The sequence below is a fragment of the Euleptes europaea genome, chromosome 2, assembly GCF_029931775.1.
Source record: "Euleptes europaea isolate rEulEur1 chromosome 2, rEulEur1.hap1, whole genome shotgun sequence".
NCBI lineage: Eukaryota > Metazoa > Chordata > Lepidosauria > Squamata > Sphaerodactylidae > Euleptes > Euleptes europaea.
This window is the reverse complement of record NC_079313.1, coordinates 76,539,788-76,566,916: the sequence shown is the minus strand read 5'-3', so window position 1 is coordinate 76,566,916 and position 27,129 is coordinate 76,539,788. Positions and strand designations below refer to the sequence as shown.

At 39.5% G+C, this 27,129-nt stretch overlaps 1 protein-coding gene across 6 annotated transcripts in view; it reads left to right on the top strand.

Annotated features, from left to right (window-relative positions):
• Window positions 1–27,129, top strand: part of MAST2 (microtubule associated serine/threonine kinase 2) — a 383,088-nt gene that overhangs the window by 234,401 nt on the left and 121,558 nt on the right. For 3 of the 6 annotated variants that reach the window (XM_056844041.1, XM_056844040.1, XM_056844044.1), the window contains 2 exons: window positions 16,309–16,340; window positions 25,021–25,227. In XM_056844041.1, coding sequence (XP_056700019.1) covers window positions 16,309–16,340; window positions 25,021–25,227 — 239 coding nt within the window. The remainder of the gene's footprint in view (window positions 1–16,308; window positions 16,341–25,020; window positions 25,228–27,129) is intronic. The other 3 variants (XM_056844043.1, XM_056844042.1, XM_056844045.1) reach the window with 1 other exon arrangement.

Sequence of the window (27,129 nt, the reverse complement as noted above, 5' to 3'; positions counted from 1 at the left end):
AAAGTGATCAGTTTTAACTGAAAGTACATAAAAAGTAATAATTGTATACAGTTTTGATCCTTCTCAAAATCTCCCCGTGATTACTGATTTTTTTAAAAACAGAGGCAAAGTTATTTGCTTTGCATTTGATTTTGTGGTGTCGAGTATCAAATTTTTTTACCCATTTTCAGCACTTTTCTGCAAATGCTGAAGACAAGTCTTTAGTGCTTTTCTCAGGGCTGTTTTCCTTCTTTGCACTCACTTTCCTTCTTTTAATTTGCCCACACTGTCATATTGACTGTACCACCACAGATGATTTTGTAATGCTACTGCAATGCTGCTTTTCATTGGATAACATCATGAATGCTTATAAACAAAACCATGTATGTGTGCTGCAACAACTAGAAAGAACAAACATCAGTGTGGGTAACTGAGACCAGAAGGTAAGGGAGGGAAGCAAGAAGCAGCATCAACTGGGGAACAAAATGATGCCGCTGTTCCTGTGTTGAGCAAAGTGAAGATTTGGGGAAATTTGCAGTGGTAGTTAATAATTTTGTTCAGCTGTGCCAAAGTGATGTTCAGAATTAAAATTATTTTGCTATTTCAGCCTAGGATGTTAAAAAAATACAAAGTCCAATCAATCAAACTTTATAGTTATACTGAAAGGAATATACAAAGTTTTTAAGTTGTTTCCAGGGAAGCAGTTGTGCTGCGATTTTCTGTTTAAAAATAGATACGTGTGTATTTTAGACACAAACCTGTAATGTGCCATTAAAATCTAATGAGCAGGTGTACAACAAACTGTTTTCTCAAGAAGTGAGAAGTAGAAAAGAGCTAATTGCTCAGTCCACCTGAAAGAGTTGTGACGACAGGTTCTCTGTAGTGCGGTCCTTGAAAGAAAAGACACTATATTTGTCTTGAGTTCCCTGTTTGTGAAATTAGGTAATAGTGAGCTGTCTCATAGATGCAAGAATTTAATCCATTGGAAACCCTTTCTCAAAACATAGATTTTATTGTTTTATTTGCTTGTTTCATAGTCTAGGATAGGAGACATTAAGATGAAGAATATGCTTTCTGTTTCAGCTGTAGTCCTGCCCCTGTTCAGGAAAATAGGTTCTTAATTGCTAGAAGAGGTTGAAGGTATCAGCGACATGTGTAAGGCTTTGGGTGTCTATTGCTTTCTTCTTGTTTTAGTGAATAGTTAGTTTTATTCTCAATAATGTTGCCAGCTAACATGTTAAATTTATGAATGGTGCAAACTTCAACACTAACATCATCTCGGAGGCTTCCGGTAGGGTTGCTGACCGAAGCACAGTGTCTTCCCGGGTGCTTCCGGCGGAGAACCAAGAAACGTCTAAAAATCGGGGGGCCCAGTGCCCCCCCGATTCCTAAACAGTGGAACAGGTGATAGGAATGCTCCTGCTGCCGAAGAAGAGCGGTTTGACTCCTGAATTCTCCGAGAGGGCTTTTTTAAGACTCCCGGAGATTCGGATGCCTGTCCCGCCGGCTTGAGGGGATTTTCATCGCCGCAGACGTCTCTTTGGAATAAGGCTTCGCTCTCCCCTACCCAGTACCATCTAAGCAACAGCATCTAAGAAACGAAAGCCTCACCCTCCGAAATCTGAGTGAGTGCCAAAAACCCCTTTGTTACGCTTTGAAAAAATAAACGGAACTTGAGCAACAAACTGCTATGGATTCCTAGCCTCCCACCCTAAAATATAATTATATTGGACTTTGTTAAAACAACTGAATAAGACGGCAGGAGACTTATCAACGCTATCTGAACATAGACTAAACAAATGAATTTTTGAAATGGCATACTAACCTCCAATAAAAATGCTGGGATATTGGGAGAGAAGGAGGAAGTCCAAGAAGTCCCACCCCTAGTAAATGGCCTCCATCGCTAAGACTTTCGGTTACGTTGCAAGATAGAGGCACCCTGTAATTGGCGTGGACAGAGAATACCGGCTGCAAAGTGACACCGTAGGACCGGAAGTGCGTTTCCCTGTGTAACAGGTATTACCATCCTGCTTGATCATAGAAAGGAGACGACAGAAGGTCTGCGGTACTTCCTATTTCCTGTCCTGGGAGACGACCTAGAGCGTCCTAATACTCTATGGTGCCTTAATATTAAAAACTTGCTTTTTACTACAAATTAGAAGGCCAAAAAACAAGAAAGTAAGGCGAATTAGCTGGGAGACTATATTGGAATTAATCTATTGAAGGATTAAAAGATTGGAGACCTGCCTTTATACCGAGGTTATTGCTAGTTTTTTTATGTCTGCTCTCGGCAACACTGGATCATTCCATAGCCCTGCATTTCCAAAACCCTCTACAGATACAATAATGGAGAAACAAGACAAAAAGATGCAAGACCTCTTAGCCAAACAAACTGACACTTTTACTAAACAAATGTCTAAACAACAAGAAAAGCAAATGAACCAGCTAACAGAAATGTTAGCTGGAAAGCTTAACATTGTTACAAAAGAAGTGATGGAGGTGAAGACACAGGTTATTTCACTGCAAGCTGACATGAAGACTATGGATGCCTGAGTAAAGAAATTGACTGAAGAACATAAAGAAGTGAGGAAAAAAGTTGAAGGACATGAAAAACAACTGGAAAAACTGCAAACACAGGAGGAAACCACGAAAGATCAATTTGCAATGATGGACTTAAAAGTCAGAGAATCTAACCAACGCTTGAGAAACTTGCCTGAAGATTGTGGTGCAACGAGAGAATCACTGGTGAAGACATTAGCTGACTTATTCCACATTGAAGAACAAGAATTAGACCATGCAATTAATAAAATCTATAGGATGCCCTTGCCTCCCAAATTGAAGAGAGCAAAAGCAAGAGATGTCATGATATCCTTTTATGATGCCAGGATGAAAGACACAATTACGCAACAACACTACAAAGACCCAATTGTTTTGGAAGGTAATGCATTAATACTACTCAAGGACATACCAAGACACCTGATGACTAAAAGGAATATATTTAAAGACTTTACAGCATCTCTGAGGAAAAGTGGAATAAGATACAGATGGTTACTACCACAAGGATTAACATTCACCTTCAAAGAAGTGAAATATGCCATCACAACAATGGAAGATGTTGGGAAATTTCTGAGGAAATATAGAAAGGACCTTACAGGTCTTACACCAGACCAAAAACAAGACTCAAGTCAAGAAGAGGATGACTCAGAGAAAGGAGCAGCAGGTGGACTATAAATTACATTTTAATATTCTGACAGTATGGCTAAAGTTATTTCGTGGAATATGAATGGTTTAAATGAAAAGGTGAAAATTGGTCGGATTTTTAAATTTTTACAAAAACAAAGGTACTCTTTAATATGTTTGCAGGAAACTCACATTGATAGGAAAGACAAGAAATACCTAGAACGAAACTCCTTGGGACAAATCTTCATCTCTTCATCAAATACAAAAACTAAAGGAGTAGCTATTTATGCACATGCTTCATTTGCTCCAGAACTTGTATATAAAGACGAAGAGGGCAGAATACTTATAATTAGAGCTAAAATATTAGGCCAAAAAACATTGGTGGTAGGGATCTACGCACCTAATGAGGGAAAAGCACAATTCTATAAGCAGCTACATGATATTTTACTGCAACATGCAGAACAACAAATTTTATTAATGGGTGACTTTAATGGAGTTATAGATTGTGTGCTTGACAAAAAATCAAAGGCCAAAGATGATAAGGAAGGCTGCCTTCCTAAGGCTTTTTTTCAACTTATTGAGGAATTTAAAATACAAGACATTTGGAGAACAATGAATACGTCATCGAAAGAATACACCTTCTATTCTGCAAGACACGATTCACACTCCCGTATTGATATGATATGGGCAAGTAGAACTATACTTACGCAATTACGTAAGGTGCAAGTTATACCTAGAACTTTTTCAGATCATAACCCGGTTTCCTTTGAATGGAACAACAGACAAGCATTCAGATGGAGATTAAATGATAAACTTACATGAGGATAATATAAAAAAAGAAGTTCATACTCTTATTAAAGACTTTTTTGAGATGAATATGAATGGAGAAACTAGCTTAAATATAATTTGGGATGCTTTTAAAGCTGTGCTGAGAGGATTTATGATTCAGAAGAATACTGCATGGACGAAAAACAATTACAACAAACAAACAATATACTATGGGAATTACAAAATTTAGAACAACAATTTATTTTGGAATCCACAGAAGATCAAAGGAAAGATATTTTGACAAAAATCAAGATTGTTAAACATCAACTTAACCTGGTGGTAATGGAAGAAATGAATAAAAATATGAAATATGTGAAGCAGAGATATTTTGAACATGCAAATCATCCAGGTAAACCTTTGGCCAGTCAATTGAGAAGCTCCAAGCAGAAGAAGATAATCAGTAAAATACAGTCTGACAAAGGACTATTCTACAATATTTCTACTTTCTACAAAGGACCATTCTACAAAGGACTATTCTACAATACAATTATTCTACAATAGATATACAGAAAGAATTTGTATCATTTTATACTAGACTGTATCAAAAAGATATCATTTAAGAAAAAATGGATAAATATTTGCAAATGGTAAATATCAACAAGTTAACCCACACACAACATAAAGTTATGGATGCCCCAGTTACAACAACAGAAATGGAAGAAGCAATATCTAAACAAAAGACAGATAAAATACCTGGCCCAGATGGAATTACAGCTTTGTTTTATAGGTTGTTTAAAGATGATTTGAAGAACCCTCTTTTTGAAGGTATGCAATACGATATTAGATACGGGACTCTCTCCTGAGGCATGGTCTCATGCATTCATATCTTTAATTCATAAAAAAGGGAAAGACCCGGGAAAAGTAACTAATTATAGACCAATCTCTTCGCTGAACGTGGATTACAAAATATATGCTTCTATATTATCGAATCGTTTAAAGCAACTTATTACAACTTTGATTTATGAAGACCAAGCGGGCTTTGTTCCTGGAAGACAGATTAAAGACAATATGAGGATTTTGTTAGATGCATTGGAATATTATGAACAAAATAATCAACATAAAGCGGCTTTTATCTTTTTGGATGCTGAGAAAGCGTTTGCCATGGTTTCTTGGGATTATATGAAAAATGTTTTGGAAAAAATAAATTTTGGCATAAGATTTTGGGCAGGTATCGATGCTATTTATAGTAAGCAAAAAGCCAAAATATTAGTAAATGAATCCATGTCAGATAATTGTGAAATACAAAAAGGAACTAGCCAAGGATGCCCACTGTCTCCTTTGCTTTTTATTTTGACTTTGGAAACTTTATGTTGTAAGATACGTGATACAGATGCAATCCACGGTCTTAAAGTAAACAAACAAGAATTCAAAGTGAGAGCCTTTGCTGATTTATTACTTATTTTGAATGACCCGAACCAATCTATAAAGGACTTGTTAGATGTATTGAAGCAATATGGTGAAGTCTCAGGATTTAAGATCAATCAGGACAAGACTCAGATATTGTTTAAGAATCTCTCAAAAGAAGAACAAAATGACTTTATAAATATTTCAAGATGGGAGAAAACAAATAAAGTGAAATATCTAGGTATTTGGATTACAAATAAAAGTAAAGACCTTTTAGTTAATAATTATGTTAAGTTATGGGAACTAGTTAAAAAAGATTTGATATCGTGGTCTAATACAATTTCTTTTCTGGGTCGTATTTCAGCAATACAAATGAATATTCTACCAAGATTGTTGTTTTTGTTTCAGAATTTACCAATTGTTATACAAACAAAATATTTTGATGTGTGGAGGAAAGACTTGTTGAATTTTATATGGTAAGGGAAAAAACCTAGAATACCCTATAAACATCTGGTGGACTCCAAAGAAAGAGGAGGATTTGCTCTTCCTAACTTTAAACTGTATGCGGAAGCATCGGCTTTGGTATGGCTAAAGGACTGGATACAACTAAAGAACACACGTTTATTGGACTTAGAAGGTTTTGATAATAGATTTGGGTGGCATGGTTATTTATGGTATGGTAAACTCAAAAACCATACGGCTTTTCAACATCATATTGTAAAATCTGCTTTGATAAAAACTTGGTTAAGGTATAAGCATCTTTTAGAAACCAGAACACCTCTATGGATCTCTACACAAGAAATGTTAATGTTATGACCATTGAGACCATCCCAGTTTGTAACTTACCAAGAACTTCTGACATGGCAAGACAATACATGTGCCCTGAAAGAACATGAAGATTTAAAAGAACATTTGACTTGGTTTCAATATCATCAAGTAAAATCGGTATATCTACATGACAAGAAAGTAAGTTTTAACAAAGATAAATCAACTTTACAACAGATGTTATTGGAAAATAATGAACATTTAATTTCAAAGATGTACAAGGTGCTGCTGATATTATATACAGAGCAAGAACAAATAAAACCTACAATGATAACTTGGGCACAGACTTTGGGATACAATATTCCTTTGAATAGGTGGGAAAGACTTTGGTCAAGAGACATGAAAAATATACTTTCATAACCGTTAAGAGAAAATATTTACAAGATGATCAACAGGGGGTATTTGACTCCTAAAAAATTAGCTAAGATGCATAAAACAGTGTCACCAAACTGTTGGAAATGTCAAAATGAGATTGGTTCCTTTCATCATGCTTAATGGCTTTGTGAAAAAGCCAAGAACTTTTGGGATATGATTTATAATGAATTACGATTGATATTACAACAAAATATTCCTAAAACACCGGAAATGATGTTGTTAAGTATTATACCAGACTCTATTATAACTCAGAGAACTTTTTTGATATATGCCACCACTGCTGCAAGAATGGTTTATGCAGCAAAATGGAAACTACCTGAGATACCGGATAAGACTGACTGGATTAATAAAATGTTGGAACTAGCAGAAATGGCCAAACTCACTGCATTAATAAATCAAAAGGAAAATGCGGAATTTGTGGGAGAATGGGAGGCATGGACAACATACTGTGTTAATGAATTTAACTTGGGGTATGTTAAAGGATATGCTTTGATCTAATTCAATTGACTAAAGTAAAAGTAATACTAATGTTAAAATATAGATGGAATAAGTGATTAAATTACTATAAACAAATTACTATAATGAATTAGAAGTTAGATACAAAGGGAAAAATAGAGATAATTAAATGGATAGAGGAGGGGAGAGGGGGAGTCGAATAGATAGAACATTTATATTGATTAGATATACATCACATGTATTGTATAATTATATTAAATGAATGATGGAAATATATGTGATTAAATTAGAAAACAATAACAAATTTATAAAAACAAACAAAAAACAACAACACTAACATCATCTCCGGGTGAGCTTACCTTGTTCAAGTTCTGCAGTCAGATGCAAAGGGAGCTCTTGATTGGATTGCCTTAATGGTCATTGTTGAGATTCATTCAGCTTTGAGCTTGTGAAGTGGCTGCATATTCTACAGGTTATTGCATGTTCAGTTCTTGGAGTTCTGGTTGTTAACCTCTGAACCTCTTGCTGTGCTTGACATTTAATTGCTTTTTAATTGTACCTATTCCACCATTTGTTTGTTTCTACCATTAGGCAGTATTCCTGGTATCATGGTGTATAAAAGCAGTAGCCTTCTCAAACTGAAACAAATAATAGAGGTATCTACCAACATTAGTAAGGACCAGACACTGCAGATATGGAGGTATGCAGTGTGAAAAAGCACTATGTAATTAGTAACCTCTGTTTATTTACATCAGAGAAGTAAACCTCCATTGTGTCTATTTGTTTTTTTCCACCCCAGTTTGAGCAGAATACTGCTATCCTGCCAGGATACCAGGCAATACCTAATGGTAAAAGTTGTGTAATGGTTTAATAGTGCCAGTTTCAATTTAAAAAAAATGGTCACCATGGCAAACAGTTTGGACCAAGGTTGACAACCAGGACTATGCTTTTCCAACACATGCAAGACAGCAGTGTAATCCCATGCAACAAATACATCAAAAATTGTCGAAGGCTTTCACGGTCAGAGTTCATTGGTTCTTGTAGGTTATCCGGGCTGTGTAACCGTGGTCTTGGAATTTTCTTTCCTGACGTTTCGCCAGCAACTGTGGCAGGCATCTTCAGAGTAGTAACACTGAAGGACAGTGTCTCTCAGTGTCAAGGGTGTAGGAAGAGTAATATATAGTCAGAAAGGGGTTGGGTTTGAGCTGAGTATTGTCCTGCAAAAGTATTGTCCTGTAAGTATCAAGATAATGTGCTAATGAGGGTATGGTATGTTAATATGGAACCATTGTATCCTGAAGTGATCTGTTAATGTGTGTAATCCAAAACTAATCTGTATGGCTATTGTTGAATGTTGTCTTTGTCTGGAGGTTTTTCAGGGCAGGAAGCCAAGCCTTATTCATTCTTAAACTCTCCTCTTTTCTGTTAAAGTTGTGCTGATGTTTATGAATTTCAATGGCTTCTCTGTGCAATCTGACAAAATAGTTGGTAGAATTGTCCAGTCTTTCAGTGTCTTGGAATAAGACCCTGTGTCCTGTTTGTGTCAGTCCATGTTCAGCCACTGCTGATTTCTCAGGTTGGCCAAGTTTGGACATCAAACTGCTCACCAAATGATCTGCTGTTGACTGAGCAGGATGTAAGCCAAACTGCTGGGTGCTTAAACATGTTTAGGTTATCCCAAAAGGCAACATTTACAGTTTTGTTCAGGGACAGAGGGCCACTGGTAAAATAAGGCTAGACTAAATGGTTGGCTGTGGGTGTATAATAGAATGATCATGCAAATACCAGTGTTTATAAAGTTGTTGCATCCTTAAGGCAGAAACCGAGGCTTGAAGTAATGAGGGTGCATTAGCAGTTAAAGTGCAGTATGAGAAGGACAATGCACTTAATGCCATGAGTCGGGGGTAGGGTCTGCGGAGAGAGAGAAAGAGAGAGCATGCAAGCATTTTCTTTTTTCATACCGAAATGACAACCTAATAAAATGTGCTGTCAAGCTGTGACCACTCTATTTGACCTAGCATTTCACTCTGTTAATAATTCTACACAGTTCAATAAATGTAAGACAAAGCATTAAACCTAATTAGTACATTTAGTAAGATAAATTATACAAGGCTCAGTGGCTAGTACCAGAAGCCTTCCAAAGCAATTTTAGTCAACCATCCCTAAATCCAAAAAATCTTGAGCAAGCTAGTTTTTCAAGTGTCCAGGGATGGCCCTGTCTCTAGACTCAGCAACAGCAACCCCAGGCCTGCCAATCTTAGCTTGCCAGAAGTCACCTACAAGGAAGCAGGAGCCCATGGCGGGGCAGACAATGACCCTGCACTCAAACCCTGCCACTGGGAGGACAGGCAGTTCTGGGACCAGCACCGCTGCTGACCTCAAAGAAGAGTCTAGCAACACAGGGCCCAGCACCATGGTTGCCCTTGGCTTTGGAGCCACTGCGGGGAGTGGGGACAGGGTTGAGTTGAAGCCTATCTTGGAGCCTCCATGTCCTGCGACAACCTGCCCAAGCAGGAGCCAGCTGCAGCTACAGCCGGTACCTACAGCAAGCTCATGTCACTGGCTGATGATGTCATTGGCCAGCACCAGGCAGAGCCCAGCCTTAGAATCTCCTCAGGCTGTCCAGGTCTGCCAGAAGGTGGCCAATTCTGATGGGCAGGAGAGGGTAGCAGTTACACTCTGGCCATGGCAGACCACAGCTCAGGGGGGGAGTAGGCAAGCAAATGAGAGGGGCTATTAGGGAAATAAGAGGGCCCCACCCATGAGGCAGGGAACTGGTCCAGAGAGGGAGACTATTAGGGCTCCGCCCATGGGGAAGGGAACTGGTCTAGAGAGGAAGACTATTAGGGAAATAAGAGGGCTCCACCCATGGGGCAGGGAATTGGTCTAGGCAGGACCAAAGGAAGCCAGGAGTTGGTGGGAGGGTATAAGAGAAGGGCCCCAGGACCAGGTTGTGGAGGAATGGAAGAGAGACTGAGCCTGGAGAAAGGGCTGAGGACTTCTAGGGGCTTTGGGAGAGATGGCAGGTGCAGTGACCCATGTCTTCCCTTTCTCATTTCTGAAGCCTTGTGAGATCTGGATTAGTGGGGTGTGATGGCAAAGGGTGAAGGAGCTGTGCCAGATGAGGAGGCACTCACAACAAGCTTCCTTCCTAGTTAGAACCAGAGTCAGTGTTGTGTAGTGGTTAGAATGTCAAACTGTAATCTGGGAGACCCAGGTTCAAAACTCCCTTCTGCCATGGAAGGTTCCTCGGTGATTTTGGGCCAGTCATACACTCTCTGTTGGCGTATGTTAGGAAGCGTCACAGCTCAAGAGACGAGTAATCACAGCAGACTCAGCACATAAAAATAAGTGCTCTTTTATTAACAGTGTCAAAGTGCTCCGCTTGGCTACCAATAATCCACAACCCACACCTATACAAGTTCTGTACAGCATATATACATTTCTGGCCCTGTCCAGCAGCCAATCAACAGTTAGCGACCCAGTGGTCAGATATCATCCTGCTTGAACCAGTTCAGTCCAGCTTTACTGCTAAGTCAGCAGCAGTCATGTGACACCAGCTGTCATCTGGCTGTCACTCAGATTACAGCAATCTACCTGCTTGCTATGACCAGTCTTAAATTCCAACACTCCTCCTAGACTGCCATAGCAAGTCCCAATTTACTTCTGAACTGTTCAAACATTTCTGTAGGCAAACACTTGGTGAAGATGTCAGCAATATTTACATTTGAAGCACAATGTTTTAGAACCATCAAACCATTGTTGACCGCATCCCTGACATTCTGGTACCTTATTGTGATGTGCTTACTTCTGGTTTTTATTCCTTGATACCCAGCCAACTGCTGTGCTGCAGTGTTGTCACAGTAAACACATACAGGCATTTCCCAACCAAGATTTAGATCTTTAGCCAGCTGACTCAGCCATTCCAGCTGAATCTCACAATCACTTAATGCAGAATACTCTGCCTCACATGTGCTGGTAGCCACATGAGTCTGTTTTAAAGACTTCCATATAACCAGTGCCCCATGTAGATACAGCACATACCCAGTGGTAGACTTTCCATCTTCTCTGTCACCCCAACTGGAGTCACTATACACCGTGACTGTCTCCTCTGCATCAGCTTTTAAACACAACCTGGCTGAAGCTGAGCCTTTTAAGTAACGCAGCACCCTTTTTGCTGCAGTCCAGTCCTTCATGTATGGGCATGCACATTTCTGACAAAGCATATGCACTGCCATACAAATGTCTTGTCTTGTCCAGCATGACAGATATAACAATGAACCCACCAACGATTGGTATTGACTTTTGTCATGGAACACCTTATAATCCACCTCTTTCATATACCCTGTTGTCATGGGAGTCTCTGTGCTTTTGGCTTCTGACATTCTAAATTTTACTAGGAGCTGCTCAATCTTTTTCTCCTGGCACAACTCAAAATACCCTTCTGGGTTCCTGGTAATCTCTACCCCAAGATAATTTTGGATGTCTCCAAGGTGCTTTATTTTAAACAGTTTTGCAGTAGCCTCCTTAAACCAGTTTAGTTGTTCCTTTGTGTGACACAACAAACAAAAATAATCAACATACACAAACAACGCACAGTCAGAGCCCTTCACATATTTGGTAAACATGCAAGGATCAGCAACACCTTGCTTAAACCCAAGATTTGCCAATGCCTGGCTGAGGCATTGGGACCATGCACGTGCACTCTGCTTCAACCCATACAGTGCCTTGTGCAATTTTAGTACTCCCTGATCTCTACATTCAAAACCAGGGATCTGCTCCATATATATCTCTTCACTTATTTTTGCATTTAAATATGCAGTGGTGAAATCAAAATGATGCACCAACATTTTATCTTTCACTGCTTTACACAGTGCAGCCCTTATAGTTTCAGCTTTCACAGTAGGAACAAACAGTTTGTCAAAGTCCTGTCCTTCAACTTGGGAATAACCCTTAGCCACGAGTCTGGCCTTCCGGAGTACCTTCCCTTCTGGACACCGTTTGACCTTGTAAAGCCATCTGCACCCTATGGCCTTTCTCTGTTCTGGCAGTTTTGTTATAGAGAATACCTTATTCTCTTTCAGGGAATCAAACTCTGTTTGCATGGCTTTGAACCAGGCCTCTTTTCCCCTGCTTTCCAAAGCCATCACCTCCTGAAAACTCTTTGGTTCTTTGATTTGCACATGATTGACATCAGTAGTCTCAAAACCATACCTCACCGGGGGGATTCCTTTAGTCCTTCTGCTTGACACTCTAGGAATCTGCCTCCCCTCCTCAGCCCTTGGTGATGAAGCCCTCTGAGGAGATCTCTCCTGCTTCACCCCATCTGCATCTTGTGAGAGATCTGTTAATGGAAGCCCAATTTCCTTTGGCTCCTCCTGTCCATGTATCCTGGCCCAGTTACTTCCCTCACAAAAATTTGCAGCCCTGCTGTAGCTGAGAGAATTATGCTCATCTGCAAATCGGTATGCCTTCATGCCAGACTGATACCCAAGGAAAGTTAGTTTCTTAGCTCTTGCTCCTCCTTTCCTTCTCTTGGATACTGGCACATCAACCCAGGCTTTTGTACCAAACACTCTGAGGTAACCTAAGCTAGGGTCCCTCTGGTACAAAACCCTGTAAGGAATGTCATTTATGGACCTGATCCAGATCCTGTTGGAAACATAGCTCGCTGCCTTGATTGCTTCTGCCCAGTATGTCATTGGCAACACTCCATCCTGCAACATGGAATACATTTTAGTCTGTAGCATTCCCCCATGTCGCTCAGCAATACCATTTTCCGCTGGCACCGCCACGTTGGCAACCCTGTGCCGCACACCTTGCACCTGCAACCATTTCTTAAATTCATTTGACATGAACTCACCCCCAAAGTCTGTTTGAAGAGAATCCAAATTACATTTAAGCTGTTTTTGCACTCTTTTGGCCCAATACTTGAATGTTTCAAACACCTCTGATTTCCTTTTCAAAGGATACACCCATGAGAACCTGGTGTAATCATCGATCAGAATCAATGCGTATTGGTTACCTGAGTGACTCTCTCTGTACGGGCCTATGACATCAGCATGAACCACCTGTAGTGCAGTATCTGAGAGTCTCTCACTATGCTTAGCCACTGGGTAAGCCTTTGATTTGGAGCTTTTACAAACTTCACAATCCAAGTAATTCCCACACTCTTTAACTTTTTCCTTTCCCAGTAAGGCTAGCGTTTTTTTTATGGTCTCAAAGTTTGCATGGGCCAACCTTCTATGTAAAAGATGTATGCAATTATCATGGGGGCTCTTATTAGTTATCATTTTAGCCTCCACATGCCTACTACCACATACACATTATTACACATTTTCCCTGTAAGAAGCACTTTCCCATCTTTGGATATCTTACAAGCCTTGCCAGCAAATATTACAGTAAACCCAGCCCTATCTAGGGCATATACACTTAATAAATTGTTCTCTATCTCAGGGACACATAGCACCTGTTTGAATGCATAGTTCAATGCTGGAAACCACACACTCCCCTCACATGTCACCTCTGAATTTTTTCCATCAGCCAGGCTAACATGCAACAAACTGGAGTCCTGTGTGTCCTTTAACAGTTCCTCATTCCGGCAAATGTTCTGTGAAGCACCAGAGTCTAAAATCCAGACACCGGCTGTGTCATTGTGCCCAGTCAGCACTAGTGACGCCTTCTGACCGCACACAAATCCACGTGAAGACTGGTCCCTTCGGCTTTTCTTTCTTGCTTCTGGGCAGTTGCGCTTCAAGTGAGTTGTATCTCCACAGAAGTAGCAACGCCTGACTTTCAATGCCACATGTTGCTGCAAACCACTCCGTTCCGCATTTTTCTCCCCGCCGGCAAAGCTCTGCTTCTTCTGACTTGGCAGACTTCCCTCTGGCTTGGCAGGCTTCCCAGGCTCCGAAGCACTCACTCTTTTTTCATGCTCCAAAATTTTTCCAATCGCATATTGCAGTGTTAACTTATCTGCGTCTATAGATTCCAACGCAGTGACAAGCATATTATACTGCTCAGACAGAGCTCAGAATTATAAACAACTTGTCATCTTCCTGCAAAGTCTTTCCTCTCTTCTCCAGCATTTGAAAACATTCAGTCAGTTCATTAATATGTTTTCTCACAGAAACTGACGGCAAAAGAACAGTTCTATACATACGTCTCGTTATGGCTATTAAAGAGCCTGCTGTTTTCTGCACGTAGACTTGAGATGAGTCCCAGGCTGCTTTCGCTTTCAGAGCTCCCGAGACATGGACAAGCTGGTCGTCAGCCACGCTCAGCACTATTGTAGCCAGTGCCTTCTTGTCTTTCACCACGTCCTGGGGTGTCTCAGGGTCCGGGGGGCTGGAGGCATAAATCCACAGTGCCTCTCTTTTAAGGTAGTGTTGCATACGTAACGCCCACACAGCATAGTTGGTAGAAGTGAGCTTCTCCACAAGCAAGGACGTTGCAGCTTGAGCCATAATTTCCTCCGCTCCCTGCTGCTCCTGCTCTGTGTCGCTCTCCTCCTCCGCCTCGGACACACTGCTGCTGGCAGATCTGCTGGACACCTCCTCTGCTCCGTCTGAATCAACCTCAGACATTCACTCACCTTCTGCTCACCACAGCCCTTGTTCCACAGATAGTACCTCTGCTCAGAACCTCCAGGACGTAGCGCAGCGGAAGCGTGCTGGGCCCATAACCCTGTTGGCGTATGTTAGGAAGCGTTACAGCTCAATAGACGAGTAATCATAGCAGACTCAGCACATATAAATAAGTGCTCTTTTATTAACAGTGTCAAAGTGCTCCGCTTGGCTACCAATAATCCACAACCCACACCTATACAAGTTCTGTACAGCATATATACATTTCTGGCCCTGTCCAGCAGCCAATCAACAGTTAGCAACCCAGTGGTCAGATATCATCCTGCTTGAACCAGTTCAGTCCAGCTTTACTGCTAAGTCAGCAGCAGTCATGTGACACCAGCTGTCATCTGGCTGTCACTCAGATTACAGCAATCTACCTGCTTGCTATGACCAGTCTTAAATTCCAACACTCAGCATAACACTACCTCACAGGGTTATTGTGAATATAAAACAGGAGGGGAGAATGTTGGAAGCTACATTGGGATCCACACTGGGGAGCAAAAATTGGGTGTAAATGAAGTAAATAATTTTAGTTCAGTCCCCCTATGTGTGTGTGTGTGAGAGAGAGAGAGACAGACAGACAGACACTTCAAGGAGTAACCATAACTTTCTTTCAAATTGAATCTTGTTCATTGTTTAGTGATAACACTTTCATTGACAACTGAGTGCTTTAAGGAATATTTTTCTCCCGACAGTTACACTGCTGTAGGATGTAATCAGACCTTTCAAAGAAAATATGACTGTCAGTGATGTGATAATGCTGTACTGAGTGTACTGCTTCAGACTGCAAAAGGTGGCTTGAACGGTCTTTCAAAAAATAGAAACTCTCTCTGGAAAGAAAATAGATATCAGGGAGGGAGGTTCTAGCCTGCCTATTTCTCTGGTGTCTTTTTTTTTTTTTTTGAGTGGTAGCTGGGGGATCTTTATATGCTGTCATTCAGCTATGCAGGTCCTCATGTGCAGCCGGAAGTGGGACAAGTGCACACACAGGTTTACCACCTCAGTGTGAACTGAGCCACAATTACAGTAAAATATCAAGCAGTTGAGAGATCATGCTAGGTTTATATGGCTGTGTGTAACAAAGAATGAATTAAACCAATAATATGAGAAAGTATTAAAACTAGCTTAAAAAAACTGTTTAACTGTGCAAGTACTCTTCCAGAAACGGTGTGTGTTAGATTTAATTTGAACAGCAGGACTTTTCCAAAAGTGCTGAAATAGTTCTTTCAATGGTAAACCTTTAAATTGAATATAGATTTCGTTTCAGAATACGGTTAAATTTATACTTCTCATACTGTTACAAGATTGTCAAATAGGATAATGATACCATCTAGTGGTGCAATGATATATGTACAGCATGTAAAACATGGACATATTTAATGAATATTTTTAAATCTGTACTTGTATCAAATTTGCATTCATTATCTTTAATTATATTTAACAAACATAATACAATACATGAGCTGGCACCGTCTGTTTTAATGTGCTAATGCTCTTGGCAGTACATACAAACTTCATACATTTTCTTGGCTGTTTTGGATTCACATGAACTGATTGCTGAGGTTTCTTAATACTGCAACTTTAATTATTTTAAATGTATTGCTCGAATTCCATATCAGCTGCATTTGCTAATTTGAATAAAAAATGGAGTTTGGGAAACTTTCTAATTTGTTTATATTTCTTTTTTCCTCAGAAGGAACTCAGTCTCCCTAGAAGAGGAAGTTTGTGAGTATAAATTTTATTTTTCTTACCTTAAGACCAATCAGATCTTCCAAAAATTCAAGCACATCCTGAATTATGATGTTAGGAGATAATGGAGATTTCCCTTTTATATATTTTTATTTAATGCTGATGAAAGATGGGGTAATACCATCTGGAGGTGGAGCTCACTGCTATTTAAAGAATGAGGTGGTAGTACACCCCCCCAAATATATTCAAGTCAGTGTGGTTGACACCACACACTGGGAAGCTTCCTGTGTTTTGGGGACATTATCTTAATTAGTGAACCAAAAGAGGTGCCAAATACTTATAGTGATGTTCTTCAGTTTTGCAGTTCTTCAAATATATTTAGTGGAACATTAGGCTGGGGTGATACACAGTCATGGATTTTGTGCATTACCAATTTCCATGCATTCATATGACACTATGGAATTGCATTGTTAGGAGTAATGCGGTAGGGAACAAAGCAGACAGCTCAAATATTGCATTAAAATTGGCTTGACATTTTTATGTACCTTGTGATTTTAAAATTCTGAAGGTGCTTCATGGATTATAGGCCACATGATCTGGTCACTGGTAAAATAGTGATGTTTTCTCTTCATGGATTATGTGAGAAGTAAGGGAGGCTGCTGCCTAATCCTGTAATGAGAATGAAAGATTGTATTTAACTGAGAACAATGATCTGAATACTCATGAGTTACCTTTTTTAGAAACTGACATAGATGTTTAATATTGAGTGAAATATTGGCACTCTCTCTTTCGTTAAGGTAATTTGCAAATGGTTCTTTTTATAGTAATGATATTTTTCTTGTACTGCCTCTTATTAAGGGTCATAGTGGTGGTGGTTGTTCACTCATTTGTTTAACATTGTTTTTAGCTAATAGGGATTCTGCAGATTCAGGAGTGGAGGCCTCAGATTTACCCACTGACCTGCATGACATCAATATATCTAATTCTCACCATGGCCAAATCTGTGGATACTTAATTCTAGAAATTGGAGCCATGAACAGACAAGCCAGATCTTTCTGCAAGCCTGAAAAACACACCAGGGTTGCAGAAAAATTCAAAACCTAAAAAACCACACACACTGGAGGGTTAACTCCCCCCCCCCAATAATAGAAGCAGTTCTTGTAGCTTTAAGAAATGAATGCCCTCAGTGATTTTTGCTAGGCAACCAAGCAGATTGCCTGCTGGGGCCTGGAGATCTCCTGGAATGACAACTGATCGCCAGACTATAGTGATAAGTTCATCTGGAAAAAAATGGCTGCTTTGGAGGGTGAATCCTATGGCATTATACCATGCTGGGGTCCATCCCCTCCCCAAAACATGCTCTCCTCAGGCTCAACCCCCATTTTCTTGGAATATCCCAGCCCGGAGTTCACAACCCTATTGGGGCCAGGCCCAGCAACAACCATGAGGAGACTTGATAACAAATGCCTTGCATGTATCACACCAGGACCGATTGCTCACTGCTGTTCGACAGCAGCCACCCAAGCTAGTGTGTGAAGTGGTTAGAGTTTCAGACTAGGATCTGGGAGACCCAGGTTTGAATCACCACTTTACCATAGAAGCAGACAACAACCCTGTGAAGCAGGTTAGTCTGAGAATGTGTAACTGACCCAAGATCACCCAGTGAGCTGCCATAGTTTAATGGTGATTTAAGTCTCCCAGATCCTAGTCTCTTAACTACTACACAATACTGGATTTTGTGAGGTGGCTGTTAAACATTAGCAAGCACTCAGGCTTGGGTGAATCATGCAAGTCTCATGGTATCAAATCGCCTGGTGGTTGCCTTGGACCTAGTACTCATTGGTAGTACTGCCATCACCTGTGGGCATCTTAATACTGTTGGTGATCCTGCCATATTAACTCAAGTATGTATATCTGTGTGTGTTTATGAGGGCTTCCACATTCAGTGTTCCCATTTAAAGTTCCAGCCAACAGGAGTCTAGACAATGAACTTTTCTACAGGACGGGTGTGCTTTTGTAACCTGAATTTATAGGGCTGTATGTATTACCACACCCTCACAAAGACATGAACATGTGTTCAGACTGCATGGAAGAATTAGCTTGTGTGTTTGTACAGGGAGTGTGGGGGTGGGTACTTATCCCAAGAACTTATAATTCAGAATTACAAAACAGGAGACATGACGTTGTGTCATATACTTGGCAGGAAATTTGGGGACAATGGGAAGATTTGACTCGGAGGTTCCAGCCTGTCACTGGGCACTTAACATCCAAATTGTGTTAATGATTGCATGTAATGAAAAGATAATATTGGGTGAGGCATCTTTGTCTTCTAGCCTGGCAGGACTAATTGCTTTCATCCTGTTAGCACTCCCTAATTTCTTCCAAAAAGGCTTCTTTGGAAGCATTTGCTGCGGTCACTGCTGTAAGATCCTTTGCTATGTTCATTGCAGGAAGATCCATCTTCGGACCCAAAACATAGCGATTGCTATGCATGCTCTGTGCGTGCCTTATTGGACTTGCACACAGTGTTACACATTCAGTACATACATTCATAAATACATTCAGGCTGGGACAGAGGGGTGTGCAGGTGAAAGTAGGGGGCTGACAATGTATGCAGAGCTTGTGGGCTGTGTGCATAGAGAGGATATGAGAAATAACAGACTGGTAAAGACTCTCCTTTAAGGTCCTCCTAGGTTGCAGCTTGGGTTGTCATTGTGGATGTCAGAAGGCAGAGCGCCACATACTAGATTTTTACATGATTTCCCAATCTCAAAAGAATGGAATTTACTGGATTTGCTCAGATCTTTTCACAAAACTGTCCCTTTTGCCCTGAGAACACTCTTTACTTCCCTAACTTTATTAAGTTCAGAAACTCTTTTAAAAGTGACCTAATTTAAGGTGAAAAACTTCTTACATCTAAAAAAATATATCAATTAAATATGTTTGAAATGTTACATTTTTTAAAATCAGTCTTGCTGTTTGCATGAAATGCATGTGGGTTTGGTCTTAACTTGAAGCCATCATTCTCCAGTGTTGTTTGTAATCCCAGGTCTACATTTCCGATGGGAAGTATGTGATATGTGAAGTATTTGATACAACAGTTGTTTTATAAGTCCTATTTCTGGATGGACAGGTTGGTATTGGGTAGCTGTTGGTGCTGGTTTATGAACATAAGTCTAGTGATAACTTGTGTCTCAATCTTAAAGGCTACAGCTGTGTTGACTGACTGGATTTTTATTTACAAATTACTCAGAGAAGCTGCTTTGCTTTCACAATCTTGAACAGCATCAGTTCCAAAAGAGAAGGACTTTGTGTGAACCTTCAGATTTAAGGCAAATCCCATAATTGTCAGAATGGCTACGCTTGGCAGGTGGCATATGTATTAGAATGGAAGAACAAACTCATACTGAAGTAGAACATAATTTAGTAATCTGTTTCCAGAGAATTTTTGTACTTTAAAGCTGTTTCTGCATTACCAACATTTCTAGCATTTTGTAACTAAGAGGTAAAACATTCCTCAGTTAACACTGAGAAAACAAAGAAAATGTCAGTTAGGAAAGGTAGGAGCCACATTTTTTGTTGAACTTATAGAAGGATGTTTAAACTGATCGAATACTAATTTAAGATATCTGTACAGTTTTATATTTCAAAAGAGTTCCACGAAGTTAAGATGTTATGTGGTTATCAATTTATGTTGCACTAGCCTGCGGTTATAAGTTTTAAGATGCTGTTATAAGTTGGATTCTCAATATGTGGCAGAATTATGCACTTATTGTCATATGGGTGGTGGTGACAGATTCTGCTACCTTACCCTCTTTCCAGGTATATGATCCAATAATTTTAGCCATTGTACTTGGTGGGCCAGCTCTGATTTTCTTTAGCATAGGAAGATGGTACCTGGAATCCTGTATCTCTAATACATGAAGTCTCTGTGTGTTAAGTGCCGTCAAGTCACTTCCGACTCATGGCGACCCTATGAATCACTGTCCTCCAAAATGGGTGTGCCACTACAATTGATCGTTTTGATGTGCAACCTATACTCTGGACAAGAGGCCACAGTTCAAACAGAATATGGAGAAACGGAATGATTTCCAGTTGGCAAAGGTGTTAGACAAGGATGTATTTTATCTCCCTTTCTCTTCAATGTATATGCAGAACATATAATTAGGAAAGCTGGATTAGATTTAGATGAAGGTGGAGTGAAAGTCGGAGGAACATTAACAATTTGAGCTAAGCTGGCAGAAAATAGTGAAGACTTGAAATGACTACAGCTGAAAGTTAAAAGAGAAAGTGCTGAAGCAGGACTGCAGCTGAACATCAAGAAAACAAATCAGTGGGTTATAGATCAAATCAAGCCTGAACTGACCCTAGAAGCTAAAATGACTAAACTGAGGCTATTGTATTTTGGTCACATTATGAGAAGACAGGAGTCACTGGAAAAGACAATCATGCTAGGAAAAGTTGAGGACAGCAGGAAAAGAGGAAGACCCAACAAGAGATAGATTGACTCAATAAAGGAAGCCACGGCCCTCAGTTTGCAAGATCTGAGCAAGACTGTCAAGGATAGGACATTTCCTTTAAAACCAGCCATAGCTTTTCGTGATACACACAGTCAAAAGTCTAATACTAAGAAAATGGGAAGAGTTTCGCCATGTGTCTCTAATAAGAAAGTGTGGAGTGATAGCATTCTTAATAACTCATTTGACCAATGGATGAGACTCTTATGAAGAACAGATCTAAAAATAATCACTTGATTCTAAAAGGATAAGAAGCGCTGATTCAGGAATTGGAATTGCTATCTGCATTACTGAAACAGCCCTTACCAAAGTTGTAAGAAGGAAGACTGTTTTTCCTCCCCTGAAAAAGGGTAATTGTATCAACTGCATCAAAAGGATAGTTTTGCTTAGTATGTGGCAGTATTTATATGCATAAGGAATTAGTATACTGTGTCAGCATTGCTTTAAAATGAGATGTTGGTTTAATCTCTGACACTAATCTACCAGGAGATACATAATATAAATATAATAACTTGTGTATTTGACATGCAATTACATTCTGTAGTGTTGGTTAATCTATATACTGGTGTTTGGAAAATGGGCTTTGGGATATCTCTTTTTATATGCATTGCTGATGGCAATCCAGTGTTGTTGCCAAGACAGCTTGCATTACCTTGCTCCACTTTATCTATGCAACTGTCTGTCCTTTTTTTGAGGGATGGTGTTCAATTGCTTAGGTTATGCAGCTGTGAAGAACTCCATTGCCTGACCAGGAGTATTAACATAATATATATTGTACTTTAGTGTAGAAAGTACTTCTAGTTTATGTACATACTAAGTGTGGTTCCATAAATGAGACTTTGGTGAACCCCTTCACTTTACTATTCCTTCAAAACATCATAGAGGGATATAATAGCTTATTTTTTTCTAATATTTGTAAGCTTGAGGTTTAAAATGCTAACTACAGTTATTGCAAAACCAAAAAGTGGAATGTTAAGGACAAGCAAATTGACTGTATATAGAGCCAACCAGTAAAAAGTTTTACGTAGCATGGCAAGAAAAATTCAGGTTACTGCGCAGTGCATGATGAACCAGGTGTAGGATTTTCTTATTCCTTCTGGTATTAAGAGGACATATGAATGATTAAAACAGTCAGGACTCTGCATTCATCCTACAGTTCTTACTCCAGCAGTTCAAAAACACTGACTTGAAATTCATCAAGAAACCCTTCTCCATTTTTTGCACATGACATTTGTCTACTTTTCTGTGGCCACAGTTTCATATTCACAATTTTTGGTGGTCATTATTTAACTGTAGATCCTTCTGGTAGTTTCTAATGTCCGCTGGAGTTGTATATCTTCTATAAATTCATTTATTACTGGCAGAACCAAATTTTGCAGGCAGTGCTGCTTTACATTCAAATATTTGGCATATTAAGAAAATAGAAATTTGATTGCTTAACATTACAATCTTGCACTCAAGTGTCCAATTGAATTCTACTTGTATTGTCTGTTGACTCTTTTAACAGTGCAGAGCTACTTTCTCCTAAGCCCACTGACTTGAATGCTTAGGATTGCACTGTAAGATCAGTAACAGAATGTCCTGGGAAGTTAAAATTTTTGGTTACTGATTGTCCTTTATGTAGTGCTTTGCAACATTTTTCTCTAGTTTCTTTATATAATTATATAAACCACAGATGTCTCTTGTTTGTGACTGCATATATTATACTGGTGAACACATAGCTGATTGAGCCCTCAATTGCATATCTAATTGTTGTTTGGTCATGTTACAGTATTGGCCAACTAAAGACAGATTGAAGTGTTTTACCAGGCTTGGTTCCTGAGTTTCTTTTTGTTTTGTGGTCTATTTATTTCTAGGATTGGCATTCTGCATTATGAGCCCCCCCAGAGGTTCTTGACATAGCTGTTTGAGTAGCATTTCACATTGTGTTTGTAAGTAAGGTCAAGGTGTGCTGGGGTGGGGTTAATTTATCAAGGTTGGTAATCAGTTTTCTAAAGAGCTTCTGGAAACTTATAATGGGGAGTTGTAAGTAACAGTAAGGGTGCTGCCATGCCTTTCTCTTGCTCTGTTTGGTAGTAGGCTGTATCTATGTTTTTTTCTAGTTTGGTTGATATGTTTGTTCTTCTCATTGAGTGGGTATTGTAGGTTCTTGAATGCTTATTTGAGGGTGTACAGTGCATGTCAAATCTTATGATTTAGCTATAGATGATTGGTTGTGTGGAATGTTCTGGGTGATAGCTTTGGATATACATAGGATCAATGGCTTTCTGGTGTAGGGTCATGGCATTAGCAGATGATTGGGCTGAAAATACTGATGTATGTCGGTTATTTGAGTCAGCAGTGAGAACTGCCATTTGACAACCAGAAGGAATGACTCATTCTTTGGGGAAGCAAAAGTTTCTCCTTTTAAAGGAATTCGTGAACTCAAATCATTACATCCCTAGCAATTGAGCCCTCTTTTTCTTTATTATTGCATTCTTAGATTAATCAAGAATTAAAGAAAACATGGTTAGCAAACTGCTTTTTCCTTGGATTACTTTGTATCTTGTAAAATAATCCAATAAAAAGCTTTGTATACTTAAGGGCTATACAAATAATAGAATTAGTATAAAAAGCCACAGTACAAGAGAAGGTATGGCATCCTCCCCTAATTTAACATCCAAAAATGAGACATAGAGAAACTTTCCATCACAATAAAGTGCAGCTGCCCATGGCCTTCTTGCTCAGAGCAGTGACTGTACTACTTTTGCAGTGTGAGCTTTCATGTTGGTATGTGAGGCTTCTGCCAAAGTCTTTGCTCATGTGCCTTTTCTCTCCCAGACTCTGTTTTCCTTGTGGCTTGCTGAAAGTGTTGCTTGCTGAAGTGAAAAGTGATTTTGTGTTGCAGCCATAGGTAACAGAAATATATTGCAGAGCCTGTAACAAAATGATTCAGTCATATCTTTGGCTTTGCAGTTGTAGCTCTCAGTGCTCATCAGCTTCTACTTTTTTTTTTTGGATGTCATAAATAACTTTGCAGAAGGCTTACTTTAAATTTTTTAACATGATCTGCTTGATAAATCTGGACTATAGTGCATAATACCTTTAGTTAGTGCTTGGGCTACGCAAAGTGTTTGGTGTTGGATTTATAGCAGCACTAACTTTTTTTGGCTTTAAGATCTGTTTTTTGAGTGAAATGATGAAACGAAGAAGAGAGCGATTTGGAGCCCCATCTCTCCGAATTCAGTAAGGACTGTTTTGGAAAATAGATTTAGTAGAATACTGTGAATCTATCAGGATCAACAAATATAACCTTAAATTGAGAATTGTTTAAAGAATATTTTAGCAAATCCATACTTTGATTCAGCTTTTCATAACAAATGTTAATTTATGTTCCTTGCTGATAGAATATAGAGATAATGCAATACCTAATCGTATTCTTGTAGCATTTTTATCTAATGGGAAATTTTTTAAATATTCTACATGTATCCATAGCTGTAAAGTGAATAATTCCTTATTGAACTTAAATGTTCTATATTTTAAAATCATGTTCCTGGGGTAAGGGAATCTAGTCTAATCTTAATGTAGTTGAATTACTGAGATAATTGCTTTAAGTGTCAGGGCAAAGTGAACTTTACTTGAACTTCTCAGAGCAATGTGCTACTTGTATTCATTAATCCATTTTTAGATTAAAAAATGACTGTGACTCTTAATTCACTGGGATCTACTCTCAGGGAAGAGGAACTTAATATTTCCCTAGTATTTGAAGGTCCTGAGAGAGCCTCAGTTACGTTTGCAGGTTGTGCAAATGGAGGCTGAAAGACGGTGGTCCACCTCTGTAAGTTTACTGTAGTATTTCACGGTATATTGAAGGTTGAGAATAGTTTGTTTCAGTAATATGTAAATTCCCATTGGATTTTTAAACAGGTAACCACTTGAGGTTCTCATGTAAGCTAAAGTACTCATAAAGGCATTTGGATTGATTGATGGTTATAGGCAATCATGGCAATCACCCTCAGGGTTATTGGCAATCACTCTCAGGACTTTAAAAAAACAATTCATTTAATATAGACACAAATCCTAAAAAAGCTTTATAGATGCATAAATTTTTTGAGGATTAGATTTGTAATATGCCTTCTAGTCTCTCTGTCTATATGTGTGTTTAAAAACTAAACAGGACAGCTTTGTCACTGACCATTTCTACTGTGATACTTTGTCAGAATCTCCTCTCCTTTCCTCTCCCACTGCCGAGGAAGCGATGTCCATCAGCATGTGTTCTCTCCTACATCTGCTCCAGGTCTGCAGCATCTTAAAATCCCACTTAGTGCTGATTGTGCCCTTGCTGCTTCTCCTCTAGTGTTTTACCTCAGCCCACAACCTCAGAGCAACCCTGGTAGTCCCTGCTACAGCAATCCACTTCAGTGGAGGTAAGGAGAAATTTAGAGTGGGAATGTCTGTTGCTTAATACAGTAGTCCATAGCCTTTCACTTGATTCATTTAAAAAGTGTCAGAGAATTTCCTCTTTTGGCTATCTCTCTGGGCCAGGCCTCTTGAGTTGGCAAGGGCCTAACTTCCCTCCTGTCTTGCTTGGCGTCATTCTGGGATAGAGTGGATTTTCTCTTTCTTTTTCTGCTTTTCTGCACTCTAAGGAGCCTGGAAGAGCAGCCTAATCACAAGGGTTTAAATACTGGAGGTCATCCCCCCGGTGAGGTATCCAGGTCTCTCCCATCCAGGAGCGATGTCTCCATTGCATTGGTGATAGAGCTGTGGTTTCTGCCAAAGTTTTTCAAGCCACCTTTCCCTTTGTACCATCTTATGATGGCTGTGGTAGCATTACCAATAGCTTGCTGCCCAACTCTATCGACCATCTTCATCCATTCCCAGGATTTGCTGCTAAGCTGCACTTTAACTGTAAAAGGACCACATGTGGTTAGTGAGCTGTGGCTAGTGCCTGACCTAGAGTAAGGAAGTAAGCGTGATTCAGAGAAACAATTTTGTTATCCATACATCCATCTCACTTCTCAAAATAACAAAGAACATTTTAAAGTAACTTGCATATGGTCTTGAAATAGTGGTTCCTCACAAATTTACCAGAACACTCAGTTAACTGTACTTGGTTTCACATGGGCTCCTTAAATTTGATTACTTGTGTTTGCTTGCTAGAAGTGTTACTTTCCAAGGCAGCATTTTAGTTGCCTGTCGTAACTGTAAGAGAGTCTTTTGAGCAAAGTGTTGTTTTCCTGTTATTTCTCCTCTGTGAAGAACCCAGCATCCCTAGGTGAGTGACTTCATCATTTAATAATCCTGCTCCAGTTAATGCATACAGATGAAACAAGTATATAAGTGCAGAAATGAGAAAAAAAAATAGGTGAATGTAGATGCGCCAGTTTTTTGGCGCTTCCCACCCAATCTGCTGCCAACGAAATAAGGGCTGGAATATCTTCCGACAGTTAAGACAGTTAAGAGTTTCTCTTTGACTGGATCTCATAGGAGACAAGCTGCATATTGGAGTTCTTATATAAATTTCTCCCCCTCTACATAGTTTCAGGTGGTTAGCTGCGTCAGTCTGTACTAGTAGAACAAAATTTAAGTGCAGGAGCACTGTAAAGACCAACAAAGTTTTCTAGTGGTATAAGCTTTCATGGGTAAAAAGCTTTTAGGCATCTTAACCTTAAACCCCCCCCCCCCCAAATCCAGGATATTAATTGGAAACTTACTTTTTTTGTAGTCAGTGCAGGAAAATAGTGGCTCACTAACTATCGTTTGCCAGGCAAAAGAATATGACCCGCCTCCATTGTAGCTTCACCTCATGGAATATGTCTGTAACTACCAGCAGGAATTCTCACTTGATCTACATTATTGAAAATTGTATCCCTCTATCCAATCTTATGCAGTGTGATCAATTAGATTAATAATTTTTAAGAGTTTGTATTTTATCTAAAGTATTATCTTTGGTATAAGAATCCTTTGGGGTGGGTGGGAAAGGACACATGTTCTCTTGTGTAGTATACTCTGAGTACCAGTATACTGTTCTATAAGACCCAGAAGGGAAGCAAGCAAAAACAGTTTAATAGAATCTTAAGAAGAATCCAGTTAATAGATCTGCAGTGATTCTCAGTGTATAAACACCCACAGTTCTCTAAAAAGAATGACTTAAAATGAACTGTTTACAGCTTGGGAATGCTAGTGAGTTTTAGGGTATTTATGGTGTTGAAGTAGGGTGGTCAGGATACATTTGTTAGTGTTTTAGGTGTCACAGGACTCTTGGTTAATGGTGAACAATGCAGCTGGGCAAGGGTGCAGTTTCAAAGGGATAGCTGTAGTTTGTG